This window comes from Ilyonectria robusta (assembly GCF_021365365.1).
Source record: "Ilyonectria robusta strain PMI_751 chromosome Unknown BGZ61scaffold_40, whole genome shotgun sequence".
NCBI lineage: Eukaryota > Fungi > Ascomycota > Sordariomycetes > Hypocreales > Nectriaceae > Ilyonectria > Ilyonectria robusta.
Genome location: NW_025764474.1, coordinates 160,452 through 177,008, shown reverse-complemented (window position 1 = coordinate 177,008; position 16,557 = coordinate 160,452). Strand labels below are relative to the sequence as shown.

Genomic DNA, 16,557 nt, shown 5'->3' with positions numbered 1-16,557 from the left:
CATCTCGGAGTCGGCACGATTAGTGGGAGTGGATTCGAGCGATGGCAGCAAGGGTCAATTGAAGGGTTCAAACATGGTGGCTCTCGTCTCGTATAAGCTGACGCGTTCGCGCACGACGCTTGGATCGTATTCCATACGCGCAGCCAATTAATTGAGCACGTCGATGTTGGAGGGAAGAGCATGAATCCGGGGTATGGGTTGGACATATAATCCGACACTTGTTTTCGATGGAAGGTGTCGGCTTCTTTTCAAGACGAGGAAAACTCCAGGGCGACGCGGGTGCAAATACAATACATCGCCGTAGAATACTCGTTAGCTTACTGAGTGGCGGGGTAAGAGACTGGTTGAAGGATGGCTGCAGTCAGCTCTCTATTTGCAAAGAGTCAAGCAAGTATGTTGAATACCCTTTCATTCTGAGCCCAGAGAAATCCCTCTCGATAGAAATGTACAGTAGTGACAGGACTGAAGGAAATCCAATTAACAAAAACACCCCGAAGTGGTTCAAATCCATCCTGCGCTTTACGTGTGATCCATACTGTGGCATACACTGGTCCATTTTGCGAACATTGGCTGCGACTCCCGCCCCTTCTATTTCCCGACTATCACCCTATCATCATTCGTCCCTCCTTCCATTCACGATACCAGTGCGGGACTTCATAGTCAGCATGGTCCCACGAAGCAGGAAAGGCAAAGTTCTCCGGAACAACAAGTTCGGAGCTAAACGGGACAGCATCAGGGTCCTGTTCAGGACGTTTATCAGCATCCAACCAGTACCATTCGTTCCAAGCCCAAAAGTTAAGTTGTCCCCTCAAATAACTTTCCCAGACTGGATCGGAAGCGACGATGGAATGGCGCAGGGCGGGTGACCTCACCGCCTCCCCCTCGACCTTTATGAATGCGGTTGGAGGAATCATGTTCTGGAGGGAAGTCGGTGGAAGCCGGTTTTGTGCTGACCAATCCGCACGGCTGTCGACAGGATCAAACATCGCAATGTTGAATTGAGAGTAATCGATGGCGGATTCTGGGAAACGCATTATGCGAAATTGAGTGATGGGGTCCAGCTGGATGATCAAAGTGGAACTGTCACCAACGCGGCGAAGACCTGTGAACTGGGGAAGCGTTCCATGACCACCATGATCACCAGGCCACAAGACATCCCGAGATGACCAACCATGTTGGCGCAGTTTCTTCAACCTAGCATTCAATTCATCGTCTAGGGATCTTAGTGGAGCAAGCTGACGCTGTATGAAGGTGGGTCGGGGAAAGATGGAATACGCCTTGTTCGCCGAGACGAAGTTGACACAGGCTGTTGTGGGTGATGAAGTCATGATATGTTGAACAGGTGGCCCGGGAGTTCGAGTGACGCGAAGCTCTAAGCCTTTTCGCTCCTTGCTGGTAAACTTGAAAGTACGGGGAAGCTGTGAAGGAGTTAGCAAGGACTGAACATGGATACTCAAGTCTCTTGGGGGATTGGGGCTTTACCTCGTCATCCTGCTCGGTCTGAGACTCGTACTGTTCCCATACATCCAAAAGTAACATGAAGTGATCGGCCATAGGCCCATCTTCGACGAAGATATCCATCTTACGGACCTTCAAACGTCCCATCTCGAACACATTGAGGGCAAAGGACCCCGAGATCAATGCATTGGCATCCCTGAGGTAGGATCGGAACAATTGGGCGTTTTGCACGTAGTCCTTGAGCAGGGCATCGATGTTGGCGGCTTTCTTCAACGTATAGTGCCTGATCGGCTCGAGTTTTTTGGACGTTAGGGACAGGGACAAAAGCTCGGCGACGTTCAAGTACTGTCTGAGGTGGTCGTGGATGATGGGGAACGCGTTGGGATTCAACAGCCACTCCCAGAAATTGAGTTCCTCACTGGGCTCTGAATCCATTGCCAGGTTGCTCGTTTCGTTGTTTTTTTTGCGAATGAAAGAGGGGAAAGGCGACCAACAGATACCGCAAGCCCTGTATGTATGTCTTGCCCTACACGTGATCACTCTCGCAGGATGCTGTCAAGCCACCGGGAGCCTCACTCCGTTATTGTTCCCTCCTTGGCCCAATCGAGGGCATCCAATCGATAGCATTTCTAGACACCGAGCAGACGGACGCTGAGCCTGAACCCTAGCGCATCATGGACATATAAATTGGCCAGCTCCCAGCTCCCTACGTACCGATATCAAAGGAGGAATTCCAGCAGTGTTGGTGAGCAAGGACGTTGTGGAGTTTTGTATAAAGAAGCTTTTCGATAATACACAGTGCAAGGAGTACGGTAACTCTAGGTCCGTTCGCTTTAGCGTCAGCATGGGGACACCACGATGGTGCGGCGAGATTGGCCGCGCATCGAAGCTGTGCAGTGTTTATCCTTGTGAAGATCTCTCATCCCTGACCTGCTCCGGGTAGCTTCTTTCATCCCCTTATGCTCTTTTGCTATTCTATTTCTCCGCCTATTTTGCCGGCAGTTTCCAGGGGTCTGTGATGGTGGTTGCAGGCCTGCGCAGGTTACAGCAGTCCCCCTCCCTACGTCATGCCGCTCCTACAGTGTACTAGCTGTTCGGGGCAAAGCCACAGGGCGCTTTTTCAACACCAGGCAAGGCAGACAGCAGAGCCCAGGCTGCCTCACAGCGTTTGCGTGGTGGACGACACGCAGTTTGGGAGAGCATAGCCCCCATTCCGAGCAGCCTGTCTGATAGATGGATTGGATGCATATTCTGTTTTTCAGTGATTCCACATATTCACTCTCAGCCAAGAACCAGCTCAGCAATTGATCAATAGATGCTACAATGGATCCGCTCTCGATCGCTGCCTCAGCGGTGGCCTTGACCCAGGCCGCAGGCGCTGTAAGTTGATCCCGCCACCAATTAGCAGGCCACCACCACTAACAACTCCCACACACAACAGATCGCTTCCTCTCTGGCCGGCTTCGTTCGCTCCCTCCAAACCGTCGACGCGCGCATCACCGCCCTCCGCCATGAACTCGCCAACCTGACTGCGTTCCTCCAATCCGTCGAGAAAACACTGAATGGCTGCCACAAGTTCGACTTCGCCCTCGTCGAGGAGGACTTGTGGCAGCAGAGCCATATCGCCATGGCAGACTGCAAGTCCACCCTCGGCGAGCTGGCGTCTTTGGTCAACAAAATCAACCACGCCGCCAAACCAAAGGGCCTCGTGTGGAAGACTCGAGCCGTCGTTGATCTGAACATCCATGGTGTCGATATCGCCGCATTCCGGGACAAGATTCAACAGTCCAACTGGGCGCTGCAGACCGTGCTCCATACCATGACAGTGTAAGGACAGTCGCATCGAACAGATCAATTCATCTCGACTAACTTGTACAGTTCTCTTTCTTTCAGGCAGCACACATCCCAGGAAGCCATCCTCGCCAAGCTAAGCCAACTGAAGGCCTCCATCGACGAGACGCTCCACGCTTCCTCACGTCCCGCCGGCGGCTTCGAGCGCGGCGTTAGCGATCATCCCGATTCTCAAATTGCACGGAACATGCGACATCTCGCCCAAGCAGCAGGACACTTTTACTCCGCAGCCAGTTCGACAGCTAGCTCTACTCGAGGCGATAGAAGCATTGGCCACACTACATCATATCAAAGCGCTGCCGCCGCCAGCATTTTAGGAGACTTTCCAGACTCCCGCCGTGAGCGGGTCGAGCAATTTCTCCACGATAGCCGCAACCAGCTACGAGACCCGACAATACTCTCGATTCCATCACAAACCTCGCCGTCATGGAACTCTTCTTCTCGATACTCGCGACCGCCCTCTGTATTCCCCTCTACCATGTCCACGGCGCTTGCACGCGGGTCTTCAAACAGAACCTTGGATGACGACGACGTCGACGCCGAATTCGAGCGCCTCTATCTCGACGGACTGCAAGAGTTGGCTACAATCAGCATGAAGAATCGAGACTACCAGATCGCGATTGAATATCTGCAACAGGCATTGCAACGAGACGAGGATTCGGGCTCTGGAAGCCCCGAGTCTCGCCAACGCCAAATCCAACTTGCCTTTTGCTACTTTTTCCTGGGAACATGGCGACTCGCGGAGCCGATAGTCACCAAGCTCGCACAGTTGAAGTCAGACCAAGACCTAGCGGTGTGCAGCCTGCTCCATGCTCTATCGCTCGCATACCTCTCAGAGTACCTCTTTGACGACGCCTTGGCAACCTGCAAGAAGGCTCTCCCAGGGAAGAAGAGACTATGCCATGCCAATGGCGCTAATTGGCAAGAGTATAGAGAGGCACTTGCTCTTTTGGCGACCATTTTCCACATGGAAGGCGATTACTTCCGCGCCGAAGTCTTGAGGAGACAACTGCCAACCGACTTCGTCTACGTCCACCCTGTCAACGCGATTCAGTATCTGCAGAGTAAATCGGACATCTTTGAATCCATGCTTGGAGACGACGACCCCCACCAAGGTGGTATGGCAGAGCTGGACGGCGGACAAAACCTTGCTGTAAATGGGGAGCGCCAGGGAGCTGTTCGAAACGGGACAGTCACCAGTTCAAGGGGTGCCTCGTTGCGTGCCAAGGTCTTGGAAAACCAGCGGTATGAGATGGACACGATGAAGGAAGTTGTGTTCGTTGAACCCGCTGAGCCACAGTCGGCAACTGATGCAGACGACGAGGCCTCGATCTTCGCTCCTGTCAAGGGATCCCTCCTTCGCCGTCGCCTCACTCAAATTTTCGGATCGAAACGGATTCGCAAGACGAGTTCGGGCGAGGCACTGGCGGCAGTACAGGTCCCCGAGTCACCGATAAGCGACACAGCGTCAGTTGTGCTTCCAGCACCGGAGTCGCAGTATCCCAATGGCGATGGGATGTGGCTCAAGATAAAAACGTCAAAGACGCTCTTGCGGAAGCGATCTCGACCAAGAGTTGCCAAGTTTCCACTCAATAAGGCTGGCGCCGGGCAGAAGGAAGCCTTCAGGTTGATCAACATGGAGAGGATCTCGTACCCGCAACACCAACAACCTGCCTACCAGTATAATCCTGGGGACTATCCTTACGTCCCTTCAGAGAATGACAGCTTGAGTCCAATAGAAGAAGTCAGCGATCCCCTCTCCTCTACAACGATCAACCAGGGAGAGCCAACCGAAGATCCCGAAAGCCGACCGTCCAGTGTCTCTCCTTGTACCTCTGAGACTGATGAACTTGACCCGACGGCTGACACGCAAAATCAACTACCACTAGCGGAACTTGCTGATGAGAACTTCGGGAATCTATCTGTCTCAAATCCCAATTTCAACGCTGATCAGCCGCAGACCGTGTCCTCCAATGGACCAGGGAATTCAGGAGAGGCCAGAGCTGGGGATGAAAGTATGGGACGTGGTCAAACCAACAACCATTCCGATATTCCTATCCAGCCCACCAAAGTACCGCTCCCTACAATATCCGAAGACTTGGAAAAGACACTAGCAGAATCCACCGCCGTCTTCACATCGCTGCCGGCAATTCCAGATTCAGAGGAGCTCCATTCTAACAAACTTGACCTTGAGCTCCTTTTACAGAAGTTACAGGCAAGAAGTGATTGCCAAGTTCTTCTTCGGGATTTGCGGAAGGTCATAAGAGACTTGGAGCAGAGAGACGCAGTCGAGCAAGAGGAGGCACACGACTCCGGTTACGAAACAATGGACGACAGCAGTGAATTGGTAAAACCGGCTCCAGAACCACCCAAAGGACACGAGAATGACTCTACCCCACAATCGCCAAATCTCAGACGGGCATTTTCTTGGACAATGGGCTCCGAGGCCTCCTACACCGCTCATGAATCCGAGCTTCAACCACCAGATGAGAAACGTTGCCCTGCTGATATCCCTCCCTGGTTAGAAAGCTACAACGTCGTCGCCATAGCCTTCAAACGTCAAAACAGTGGGCACACTGAGGAGAGAGAGGAGATGCTGTCGGTCACTGACACTGAATTGGAACCAGGAATTGGGAAGGTATCCAGGGTAGAAGATAGCTGGACAGCGCCTTCACTACCAAGATTGGAGGCGAGGGGAGGTTGGGATTGGGATCGATTGTGAGATGACAAGTGACAGGGAAATGTTAATACCGACCGTTGTGGACCAGTCACAACTTTGATGGGGTTATGAAGGGATGCATTATGGATTATGTACTCTCATGCTTGGGGTTCATTTCGTTTTAGGAGTTAGGTAGTGGCGTCTTCTTGAGATCCAAGCTGTTCTATTGTCTTCCTCACCATCGCTTCGACCTGCTGCCACCTCCGCCGGAGCCACTCTCGCTGACTGTCCAATCCAACATCCGTCTCATCTACCTTCAGCAACGTCTTTGCAATAATATCCAAAAAGTCGTTCAGAACCTCCAATAGTAGCTCGTCCACCTCTGACTGCGACGTGCTGCCATCATCCTCCGCGTCGAAGAATCGCTGCCACTGCCTCGGCGTGCAGCACAGCATGCGCAGCGCCACTTGCGTGCGATGGCAGCCGAGCGTCTGGTCGTCGAGGGTGTACCGCCCGAGAAAGTCGACGCTCTTCAGATCGGCCCGCTGCGTCTTGTTTAGGCGCGGGAAGATGACCTCGTCGAGGTGGACTTCGTCCCAGCGGTTCGTGTCGAGGATGAAGCCGTACTCGGTCAGGAGGAAGTCGTTGGAGTGCGGCCCGTACGAGATGTACACTTCCTCGCCCTCGCGGTATGCGCGGTCCGCGACGATGCTGTATCCCATGGCCGAGTATGATAGCTGGCAGCCTTGGTCTGCGTGGTTGAAGAGATCGGCGGCGGGCATGCACACCAGCCGCTCGGCCTGCGGGTAAGCCTTCATCTTGGGCATGCTGTTGTAAAAGGTTCTGGTGTTTACGAGCACCCACGAGTACAAGTAGTCTTCCCTCTTGAGGTCTGGGAATGCTTTCAGAACAATGTCGCACTCGCGTCGAAAGGTGCCAGTCTGCCTTTCCAGGAGGTCCTTGGCTCGTCCTGGGAGCAGGTCTTGCAACTCCTTGGGCCACATCATGGGCATGCCGGCTTCGAGATCTTCCCTCGTAGGAAGAACAGTTCTCCACATTGCAAAATCATCGGTTTTGTCCAGCGCCATCTCGGCCGCCAGGACACCATGGACTGAGACGCCTGGTTGCAATGCCTCAGCTATAGCCTTGGGCACGGTGTCTATGGTGCGGAGGGATCTGGTTGGTACACTGAGAATGACATCGTTGGCCTGCAATATGCAATTAGAAAAAGGCGAATATCAGGAGTTGCGGAATAAACATACTCTGATATTGCGAGTCGCAACAACACCAATACCTCGTCCGGGCAATACCTGGGGCTCAACGCCCTTTAGCTTGACGCCTTTGGCTTCCGTCCAGGGCAAGAATGCCTCGTCAATAGACATTTTGCACGGAATCCAATTTAAATAACCAAGATGCGCTCATTAAATGGGGAAATTTCTTGGATTATTCGAGGAATGCGAGGTGGCGTCTGCATCTGCGTCTGCTCAAACTACATGGATTTTCCCAGTCCAGGCCTTGACTCAGAGGCAATGGCGCAGGCTCTACAGAGAATGGTGAGCTTCGGTGCTCCGTACATCCCAGTCGGGAAAGCTGCTGAGTCATGCGCGTGGAGCCGACTCTAGGCGGGAGCTGCACGTGATACCACGCCAAACATACCCGGAGGAGCTTGTCCCCCGGTAACTTTGACCAACACGGTGGCCATGTCTCGCTGAAAAGCTGACGAGACTTCCATTCCGACCTTGACCTTTTGCTAGACAGATTGTTGCTCCTCCAATTCTTAGTCTCTCTCGGAAATGATCTGAGGCCTGAGGACAACTTGCACTTGCCCGCTTGCCCTCCCTGACGCTGCATGTTTGCTCAGAGCCTCACTGAGCTGACAAAGCGTGGACACCTTTCATGCCACATCAGGTGAAGCAGCCCGGACCGTTCGCTTTTCAAGAGACCTTTTTTCTCTTCTTCCTTGCCATCTGAATCCGTCTTCCTCGCAGCGGGCCATTCACCATGTTTTACCAAGGAACTCTGCAAGACGGCATTTCCACCGCCGTGGGCCAACAGAAGCTGGTGCTGTGCTTCGTCACGGGTACGTATACGTCACACCCTGCTGCCACCAATTGAGCGCTCACGTGGTCCCAGATGAGAGCGAGGAAAGCACGCAATGGGAGAATGAGTTTCTGCTTGACGAGAGTGTAAGATCTCTCCTTTCCCTTTCCCTTTCCGGGCGTCGTCTGTGTGACGCTAACTGCCGTGTAGTTGAGCAAGTTGATCAAGGACCAGAGCGTGGCGCTACGTCTCACAGCCGGCTCCGATGAGGCCGGCTATCTCGCCCAGATCTTCCCGCTCCCTCGTACTCCCACAGTTGTAATCATTCAGAACGGCGAACTGAAGGAGTACATCACTCCTGGCACCACCAAGGAGGATTTCTTTCGCCGCATTCAAAATGCATTCAGCGCCACCTCGTCATCAGCGCCCGTGTCAGCATCCACCAGCACACCGCAACCTGAGCCCGCGCCCGCTGCCAGCTCATCACAGGGCGTATCCCCGTCCGGGGAGTCCTCGACATCCGAGAATGTCCGACGGATTCTAACCGAGAGAGCTGCCAAGCTCAAGACCCAGAAGGAGGAAGCCGAACGCAAGGCCAAGGAACAGGCCAAGGAAGAGCGCAACAAGGCCAAGGCAAAGGGAAAGGCAGACGCCGAGGCTGGTGCCAAAACTGACAATGCCGTGGCGCACAAGGCGGCCGAGGCTGTAAAGAAGAAGCGTCAAGAGCAACAGGAGGAGCGCCGACGGATTCTCAAGCGCATTGAGGACGACAAGGCTGAGCGCAGATTGCGCGCGCAAGCCCGTGAGCAAATGCGGACAGAGGATGTGAAGGGCGGTGATGTTGCTTCCTCTCTGGTGAATGCGCCTGAGAGCAAGCTACCCTCCACGACGAAGGCCAGTGGCATGACCTCTCTCCAAGTGAGAATGTTTGACGGCTCGACGTTGAGGTCTCGGTTCAAGACAACGTCTCCTCTGAAGACTATCCGCAGCTGGGTCGACGAGAACAGGACTGATGGGTCCCAGCCATACACTTTCAAGCAGGTCCTAACGCCATCACCAAACAAGACGATTGACGAAACAGAGGAGAACAAGTCGGTCGGAGAGCTCGGCCTGTCACCGTCGTCGACGTTGGTGCTCATCCCGGTGAAGAACTTCACATCTGCCTACGATGCGTCGTCGCAGAATATTGTGTCGAGGTTCTTTGCCTTTATTCTGGGCATCTTCTCCTGGTTTTTTGGACTATTCAGCTCAGGTGATGCACGAGCACCTGCCGGTGCCGGCGAGGACTCCGCGGGGTCTTCCCAGGATCAGTCCCGCATTCAAAGTTTTGGAAATCAGAATGATCGACAGCGGGATCAACAATTGTACAATGGCAATTCTGTGAGTCTACAACTACTGGGCCGTCAAATGGTCACATTTTACTAACATGGAGTAGTTGAACTTTGAGCCACGACCGGATGAGGAAGAGAAGGATGATTGAATGTGTACGAAGTGAAGCGGAATTCCCAGGCAGAGTGGGATTGTGGTATTTTTTTTTATAGGTATTATACAGTTGATAGTGCCGAGTTGTAATAGTAGTCATTCCCCCATTCAAGTACGCACGCACGCTTAGAGAGAATCCATCTGCGTAGATCTGTCTCTGATGCTATCATTTTACCACGTGTAGTTCATTGTGTCATATCCCTATCCGTCCCTGAGCGAACTCCCCATTTTGTCCAGCTCCGTGCAACTTAGTACTGAGTGGCGGCGGCCTGGCAAGCCTTGAGCTGCTCGAGGTACCAGTTGCAGATCTGCATGTTGCCACCGTTGTCGTCCATGCACTTGGTGAAGCTCTGGGCAGAGGCGGCGCAGTTGTTGTTGTTGTACTGGTCTTGGGAAGAGGCCTGAGCCTGGACGGGGGCCGCGGCGGGAGCGGCAGCAGGCTCGGAGGAGCCGCCGGAGAAGAGACCGCCGATGGCGTGGCCGACCGAAGAGCCGATAGCGACACCACTGTGAAGCACGGGTTAGTCGCACGTGTGCGGACGAGGGATTGTGAGAGGCCGTATATGCTCCACCGGTCGGAGCTTGAAGCTCGTCCAGGATGCGACCGAGCGAGCAGGAAAAGGCAATTCGAGGATGCTGAAGCGGAAAACTACTTACGCAGCAGTGCTGGCCATCTGGCCGAAGAGGCCGGGGCCCTGGGGAGCGGCCTGGGTCATCATGGGCTGGGGAGGGGCGGCGGCCGCGGGAGGAGGAGCAGCCATGGTGGTGGCCGGGCGGTGCGGCTGGGGCGCGGGGGCCGAGGCGGTAGGGCGCGAGGGAGCGCGGCCGACGGAGCGTTGACGAGGCATGGCGATTGTGCGTGGAGGGGTTTGTCTGTGGTGAGTGTTTGGTGTTGTCGAAGTGGTTGTCGAGGTGTGTCAGGAAGAAGAAGAAAGTCGTTGAGAAGGAAGAAGAAGCCGAGAGTCGGATTTCGGGGTTGCGGTCGGTGGCCAATGGCAGGCTGCCGGTTTCAATGGGAAGTGGGGTTTGCGGCCAGTAGGGCCTCGGTAGTCGCATGCTGTGGCGCAGGGGTGCCATCCTCTCTTCCGCGTGTTGCCGGGAGTTGGTTGAGTGGACGTCTACTGGAAGACTCTCGAAAGGCTCGGTGTTAGTCTACGTAGTAGCTATTCTAACGAGGTGAAGACGACTGCAATGCATGATTAAGTAGCCATTTTCCGGTGTGTCTATTTTGTTGGTATGTTTCCTCCCATCGAATATTATGTGCTCCTAAACGCCACCCATCCCGTGTGTTGCCGCAATGCGACGGCCAACGACCCACGCAAGGCAACATTCCGCTGATGCGGCCTACTCTCAGCCCGCCTAGCATGCGCGGCCATTTTACTTCTGGCTCTTTCCCTTGCCCCTGTGCTTGTTCTTCTGCTTCTTCTTGCCCTTGGCCTCCTGCGACCCCGAAGCGGCCGACGGAACGGGAGATTCCTCAGCCGGTCGCTTCCGGTTCTCAACAGACTTGAGGAGGGCCTTGGCTCGCTCTTCGGCAATCTTCTCGGCCAGCTTAGTACTGATAGTCTTATTATCAGACTATCGAAGGGTCAATGTCTCGTCATCTTCAGTTATTGACGGGTCATGTCAAGGGCCTTCATACCAGGTCTGCCTTCAGGATGCGAGCCGCAGCTTCTTGGTTCACTGTTGTGGTTCGTGTCTCTGCAGGTGCCTCTGCCGCTTTGATCTTTGCAAAGTATTGCTGAGTTCGTTTGAGTTCAGTGAAGACGGCATGGCTCTGCGCGTCAGTGCCATCCAGCTTCAGCGAGGCTATCGTGACGCACGTCAGTCAGGAGTTGGGCGCATGAGGATGCCAAGACGCAAGACACAGCATCCAAGCCCGGGAGAATAAACCTACAGAAAAGTAGCGACTCAATGGCGTAGGCTGTGAGGGAGAAGAGCTTGGCCTTGTCTAACAGCGGCAACTCGGAGGACATGCCCTCGAGATTGCCCAGCAGGGGCTGCAGCGCGTCCTCGAGGACGTCCAGCTGGGAGTCCAGCCGGTCGAGGTCCGGGGTGATGTCCTTGACGTCCGACATTTCCGGATTAGTGATGCGGAACGTTGGAGTTGGTGAGACGCAAGGGTGAGTGAGAGGTTCACTGTTCGCGTAGTCTCACATGAAAGAAATGGAGACGCAGAAACTTGAAGCGACGGGACCCAATACGGACTAGCGGTGTTGAATTCATGTACTGGGGATACCGTTGCGTATCGGGGCGGGGTTCCAACGGCTGAAGGGCCAGAGCAAACTCAGCGTGTTTGCGAGCGAAGAGACTTTGGGCTGTAGGTGGTTCAATTGTGATGATTGAGTGAATAACAGATACTTTTCTCTCAACGCTACATTTCATAACGGAGTGGCAGATGGCCGGATCTGTGTTTGCCTTAGAACGGAATTCGAGATGAAGAATTGACCAATGGCGTTGGCGGCAAAAGCCAGAGCCAGAAGGGACGAAATCCCATCCATCCGCGAGCCGTGATTGGCCGTAAATCGAGATCAAGCCGGAGGGAAAAAATCGGAGGACGCACCGCCGACTCTGGCTGGACCGTCAGTGCTCCGTGCTCCGTGCTCTATCTCTTTTTAGATCATCATCCATCCAGCAATCCACGCATCAGCCATTCAACCCACAACCCACAACCACCACTCCTCTCGACGACACCCTCTCCTGCGTCTCCTCTTCGACTTCATCTGCCAGCCCGTCTCATCGCCGTCCTTCGTCTCATCGCCCGCCCGTCTGCGCCCTCATGCGCACATCTCGGTGATCTCCACGGTCGAAGGCAACCTCACGGCGGCCGCCCAATCTCTCCTCCTCCGCATCTCCTCCCGCATTCGTCAAGCTGGCGACCCTACCGAGCCCGCGGGTGTCCGCACGATTACCACACACGCTATCACAATGCCTCCGGCATAGTGCGGCGGCAAGCCGAAGGGCTCCCACCAGGTGCTTTGCCTCCGCCTCCTCCTCCTCCTCCTCCACAGCCCACCAACAGACGACACCAAAGGCCATTCCACCAGAAATGGGAGGGTCCCCTTCGGCAAGACCATGGACACGGACCGACCAAATCGCCCAGTCTGTCGCTACCTCGCCGACTCCCTCATCCAAGTTCCACATCCCCTCGGTCATCATCCCGGCCGAGGCCGCGAAATCCGGTCCGGTCCACAAGATTCACATCCTCGGCGACGATGTGCGATCACGGTTCATAGCCCACGCCCTCTGCGGAGTCTACGATTCCGTCGAACTTCTTGGATCACGGTCGATGCCAAAGTCCAGATACCGCAATGTGGAGGCTGCCCAGCCAGAGAGGACTCGGAGGACAGCCTACTCGGAGCCCAACGCGGTCCCGGTTCAACAGCACGTCAAGGCCGAAACATCGCACATTGATCAGCTGATTATCACTGGCCGTGGATTCGAAGCAGTAAAGGCCATGCGGTCTGTCAGAGACCGGGTCGATGAGAAGACGTCCATCTGTTTGCTCAACGACGGAATGGGCGTGCTTGAGGAGGTGAGGGAGAAGATCTTTAATGATACCAAGACGAGCCCCAACTTTGTTCTTGGCCACATGAGCCATGCTCTGGTATACAACCGAAACAGGGACTCTGTCAAGGAACTAAAGTCTGGGCGATTGGTCTTGACGCAAACAAACCCGACGTGGGATACACAGGAGCTCATGGCTTCCCTTCGGCAAAGTAAAGACCTACGAATGACGTCGGGCAGCTTTGAGAAGTGGATGCGATTCAAGCTTCCCTCGATGGTTTTCGCAGCTGCCGTCGAGCCCGTGTGCGTCCTACTCGAATCGCCGTACCAGACTCTGCTGGAAAACCGATCGGCGCAAAGCATGATGAACCAACTTCTTGGAGAGATCGTGACGGTTGTAGAACACCTACCCGAACTCGAAGGGGCAACTGAGCTTCAACGGTTTATCAAAGGCGAGGGCCTAAAGAAGTGGTGCTACCAAAGGATTATGGGCAAGGCCTCTGCGCCTTGTGAACTGCTGCAAAGGGTTGAGAAGGGCCAGCAGACGGACATCAAATACCAAAACGGCTTCTTCCAAAGGAGGGCGAAGGCTTTGGGTATCGACATGCCGGTGAACTCGCTAATGGTGCAGATGGTCAACGCCAGGCAGGCAGAGGCCCTGGCGAAGAGGCAGTCTTACATCCCAGTAGAGGAGAAGTCGATGGCGGACCCTAGGGTCTAGACACGGAGGACGGAGTACTGATTGATGGCTGTAAAGTATTGTATCATCCATGGCGAATAGCGGCTGGGGCAGATGCATGCATGTATATACCAATCTAAAAGGCACATATTTATCTCGTCGACATGCTCAACGTGGAGCGGTTGTGAATCTCGACTACCAGCGCGCTGGCTACCAGACGGCTTCAGTCCGATACTCCCACAAGCTGTGGCTCAGGCACTACATCGCCCCCTGTGGCGTGATGTCGCAGTCCTTAGTCTAGGTAACATATCCAGGACCAACATCGCATTAGACCCCGAGATCGTCGTCCTAGTTCTTTACGGCTCTACTTACTGCCGAAATCGCTCGCTCGGATCACCTCATCCGACCCTAAAGCAGTTCATCGCAGCCGCAGCTGAGGTTGTGGGCGAAAGATCCGACCCGATGTTGTTCTGACACACAGCTGGCCAATGGCGATCCCGAGCTTGGCCCTGAGTTGCTCGGCTTCATCTGTGGCCCGAAGGATGCTGTCAAGAATGAGGGGAAGGTGAAGGCGGACCACCAAAGACCTGACTATAGATCCAACCCGCCTTGACTCGTCTTTGTGGTCTAGTAAGCGAATATCGTCAGCACGCTCGGGGGTGAGGGTGGGAAGGCAAGTTGCAATTGGGGCGGGATACGTCAGATCGGATGCGACACAATCCCACTGTTGCTGCCTGATTAGCTCATGTCCTGCGAGAATTGTGCCCGCCATTTTGGAAGACCAAATTCACATTGGTACGCGGATGGATGCAGGTAAGTCATGTACCAACGTGGGCCGGCGGTAGCCAAACACATGCTGTTGGTCTATAATGGACTTAATGACCAGTGTAGACGCCTCCGCGTCGAGTTATCGAGGCTTCGGTCCGTTCTGAATGGTCTCCAGCAGCTGTTGTAGTTTTTGCACATTCTTAGCCAACTCGCGAGCTTCTTCCTCATCTCTGTCTGGCATGAACAATCCATTGCCCCTGAGGTACTGCGCGTAGTGCTCCGAGCTTTCGAATTGCCGCTGGGCCTACAAGGCGAGTCCCTTGTTCTCGTCGCGTTGGAAGAATCTGGGGACAACGTCATCTTTGGGGGCTTCAAAGAGCTTCGGATACAGGGTCCGGTAGAAGATGGCGACCAGTCCACTCCCAGTCGATTACGGCTAGGATGTTGAGATCTTCGTCCACGACGATGTTAGGCCCTCGAAAATCCAAGTGAGAGTATTAACGGCCCGTCGTCCCAGTGGGTGTTGGCGTTGATGAAATTGTGCAGCTCTCTCTCTAGGTGCTCGAGTGCAAATATCTCTAGTTGTGCAGTTAGCAATGACTGGTCGCTCATTGGCATCCGGTGGTATGTATTTTTTTAGGACACTGAAGTGATAGAGGATGAAATCAGTTGCAGATGTGCATACTTTTTGATCTTCTTTTCCCCTGTGCTGGCGTTTCTCTGTCCGCCTTGAGGCAACTCAGCATCCCCTCCGTCCAACAAGTGGGGATAGCCTCACAACTACCACGCAGCGTAATTGGTTTAGTGGTAAAATTCTCCGTTGCCATTCGAGCAGCGTCGGGGAGCCCTGGGTTCGATTCCCAGATTACGCAGTACGATCAGGTCTTCCAGTGGACGATTCCTTTTTGTCGGTTGCGCTGATCCATCGAAGGGGCAGCAACGTCGGAGCAATGGGCCTACGATGGGATCGGGTCCTCCGCTTGGACCCGGCAATAGGGACCCCAGAGATGGGGGCTCGAGCTGGCGGATTTGAGAGAAGATGTCGATGAGCTGCGAATAAAAGTAGTCGCGTCGTTCCCGGCTGTCTTTCGCCAGAGACAGCGTATCAAGCGGCTTGCCGGGTACATATTCGAGGATAAGATATGCCAGCAGCGTGGACGGGTCTCGAGCTAGAGCTTCGCCTTGGCCGAACGCGTAGATGTGCGGTATGGGAATCGTCGTCTTCCTCTGGATGTACCTAAATAATCCAGCATGTTAGCTATCGTTGAGGTGGCATGCGCGTCTCAAGTCCTTACTGACAACCTCGCTCTGGAGCTTGGCCCAGACATTATGCACCGCATGCTCGATGGGAACCCGTACCATCCATCGTGTGCCGTCATCGGGATGCAAGATTACAGATGGCGCTTTGATCAAGGGAATCGATGAACTCTTCTTTTCTTGTGCCTTTTGCTCATACGTGAGAGGATATGGATGCCGCTGAGGAGTCGATCTCCAAATTGAAGCTGGCAGGGCAGCGGCGACACACCGCAGGACTGCGTTCCATGCAGTGAACGGTTTGCCGAAGATGGCTGCAATCCGCGGAAAACGGGGTAAATATTCAATGATACCATGCATACTGACAATGACAAGACCTGGCTTGGTAAATGGTCATTGTGCCGTTGATGATGGAAATGGTTGACTGGTGATTACATAAGCGATGAACGGACGGCGACGGCCCTGGCGGCTTGATGGCACATGATGTGGAACAACTATGGACCGGCAAGCCAAACAACGGACTCCTGTGCTTCAAGTTGATAAGAGCATGAGTTGGGGGTTTTTAAGATGGGAGGAGAATTAAAAGAGACCGACGACGCGTTTCGGTCCATGCGGATCTACTGGAAATAGTTCGGAAATGGTAGTCACCCATGATACCTAGAAGGATCCACACGACCCAGAGTCTAAGATCACTACGGTGCAAGCCATGCAACCACGATAGTTCGGCATTGTCATAGAGTTTATTGGCTGTTAGCTGTTGGTTGTTAACGTGGTTTGCATTCGAGCAGTTACGTCACCAGAAAACCCGAGATAGTTAAATCGGTACCTCCTTTGTTCCCCTCTTCTCTATGGCAAAGGG

At 54.1% G+C, this 16,557-nt stretch overlaps 8 protein-coding genes and 1 non-coding gene across 9 annotated transcripts; 4 read left to right on the top strand and 5 right to left on the bottom strand.

Moving 5' to 3' along the window:
* Positions 1 to 298: 298 nt before the first annotated feature.
* Positions 299 to 1,999, bottom strand: BGZ61DRAFT_433388 (uncharacterized protein). The gene is made up of 2 exons (XM_046243908.1): positions 1,483 to 1,999; positions 299 to 1,418 (listed from the first exon to the last, which is right to left on the bottom strand). Exons 1-2 carry the CDS (start codon positions 1,891 to 1,893, stop codon positions 603 to 605), a joined length of 1,227 nt encoding a protein of 408 aa, XP_046095786.1. The 5' UTR covers positions 1,894 to 1,999; the 3' UTR covers positions 299 to 602.
* A 782-nt stretch (positions 2,000 to 2,781) lies between these two features.
* Positions 2,782 to 6,118, top strand: BGZ61DRAFT_593983 (uncharacterized protein; the record flags this gene model as incomplete). Its single annotated transcript, XM_046256817.1, has 3 exons — positions 2,782 to 2,838; positions 2,900 to 3,285; positions 3,337 to 6,118. 3 exons carry the CDS (start codon positions 2,782 to 2,784, stop codon positions 6,029 to 6,031), a joined length of 3,138 nt encoding a protein of 1,045 aa, XP_046095785.1. The 3' UTR covers positions 6,032 to 6,118.
* On the bottom strand, positions 6,119 to 7,494 carry BGZ61DRAFT_465170 (uncharacterized protein). Its single transcript, XM_046247548.1, has 2 exons — positions 7,231 to 7,494; positions 6,119 to 7,176 (listed from the first exon to the last, which is right to left on the bottom strand). Exons 1-2 carry the CDS (start codon positions 7,348 to 7,350, stop codon positions 6,157 to 6,159), a joined length of 1,140 nt encoding a protein of 379 aa, XP_046095784.1. The 5' UTR covers positions 7,351 to 7,494; the 3' UTR covers positions 6,119 to 6,156.
* Positions 7,495 to 7,969: 475 nt separating this feature from the next.
* On the top strand, positions 7,970 to 9,488 carry BGZ61DRAFT_370348 (ubiquitin-related domain-containing protein; the record flags this gene model as incomplete). Its single annotated transcript, XM_046242017.1, has 4 exons — positions 7,970 to 8,048; positions 8,102 to 8,154; positions 8,219 to 9,388; positions 9,444 to 9,488. The coding sequence occupies 4 exons, from the start codon at positions 7,970 to 7,972 to the stop codon at positions 9,486 to 9,488; spliced, it is 1,347 nt and encodes a 448-aa protein (XP_046095783.1).
* Positions 9,489 to 9,547: 59 nt separating this feature from the next.
* Positions 9,548 to 10,457, bottom strand: BGZ61DRAFT_465167 (uncharacterized protein). Its single transcript, XM_046247547.1, has 2 exons — positions 10,148 to 10,457; positions 9,548 to 9,997 (listed from the first exon to the last, which is right to left on the bottom strand). The coding sequence occupies exons 1-2, from the start codon at positions 10,336 to 10,338 to the stop codon at positions 9,739 to 9,741; spliced, it is 450 nt and encodes a 149-aa protein (XP_046095782.1). The 5' UTR covers positions 10,339 to 10,457; the 3' UTR covers positions 9,548 to 9,738.
* A 108-nt stretch (positions 10,458 to 10,565) lies between these two features.
* Positions 10,566 to 11,907, bottom strand: BGZ61DRAFT_465163 (uncharacterized protein). Its single transcript, XM_046247546.1, has 3 exons — positions 11,388 to 11,907; positions 11,133 to 11,299; positions 10,566 to 11,068 (listed from the first exon to the last, which is right to left on the bottom strand). Exons 1-3 carry the CDS (start codon positions 11,566 to 11,568, stop codon positions 10,868 to 10,870), a joined length of 549 nt encoding a protein of 182 aa, XP_046095781.1. The 5' UTR covers positions 11,569 to 11,907; the 3' UTR covers positions 10,566 to 10,867.
* A 190-nt stretch (positions 11,908 to 12,097) lies between these two features.
* BGZ61DRAFT_465162 (ketopantoate reductase PanE/ApbA C terminal-domain-containing protein) lies at positions 12,098 to 13,839 on the top strand. The gene has a single exon (XM_046247545.1). The coding sequence runs from the start codon at positions 12,540 to 12,542 to the stop codon at positions 13,716 to 13,718; it is 1,179 nt and encodes a 392-aa protein (XP_046095780.1). The 5' UTR covers positions 12,098 to 12,539; the 3' UTR covers positions 13,719 to 13,839.
* Positions 13,840 to 14,998: 1,159 nt separating this feature from the next.
* Positions 14,999 to 16,058, bottom strand: BGZ61DRAFT_540145 (uncharacterized protein; the record flags this gene model as incomplete). The annotated part of the gene is made up of 3 exons (XM_046254872.1): positions 14,999 to 15,022; positions 15,405 to 15,671; positions 15,744 to 16,058. 3 exons carry the CDS (start codon positions 16,056 to 16,058, stop codon positions 14,999 to 15,001), a joined length of 606 nt encoding a protein of 201 aa, XP_046095779.1.
* Positions 15,235 to 15,316, top strand: BGZ61DRAFT_t202. The gene has a single exon. It is a non-coding gene; the product is annotated as a tRNA-Gly (tRNA).
* Positions 16,059 to 16,557: the final 499 nt, after the last annotated feature.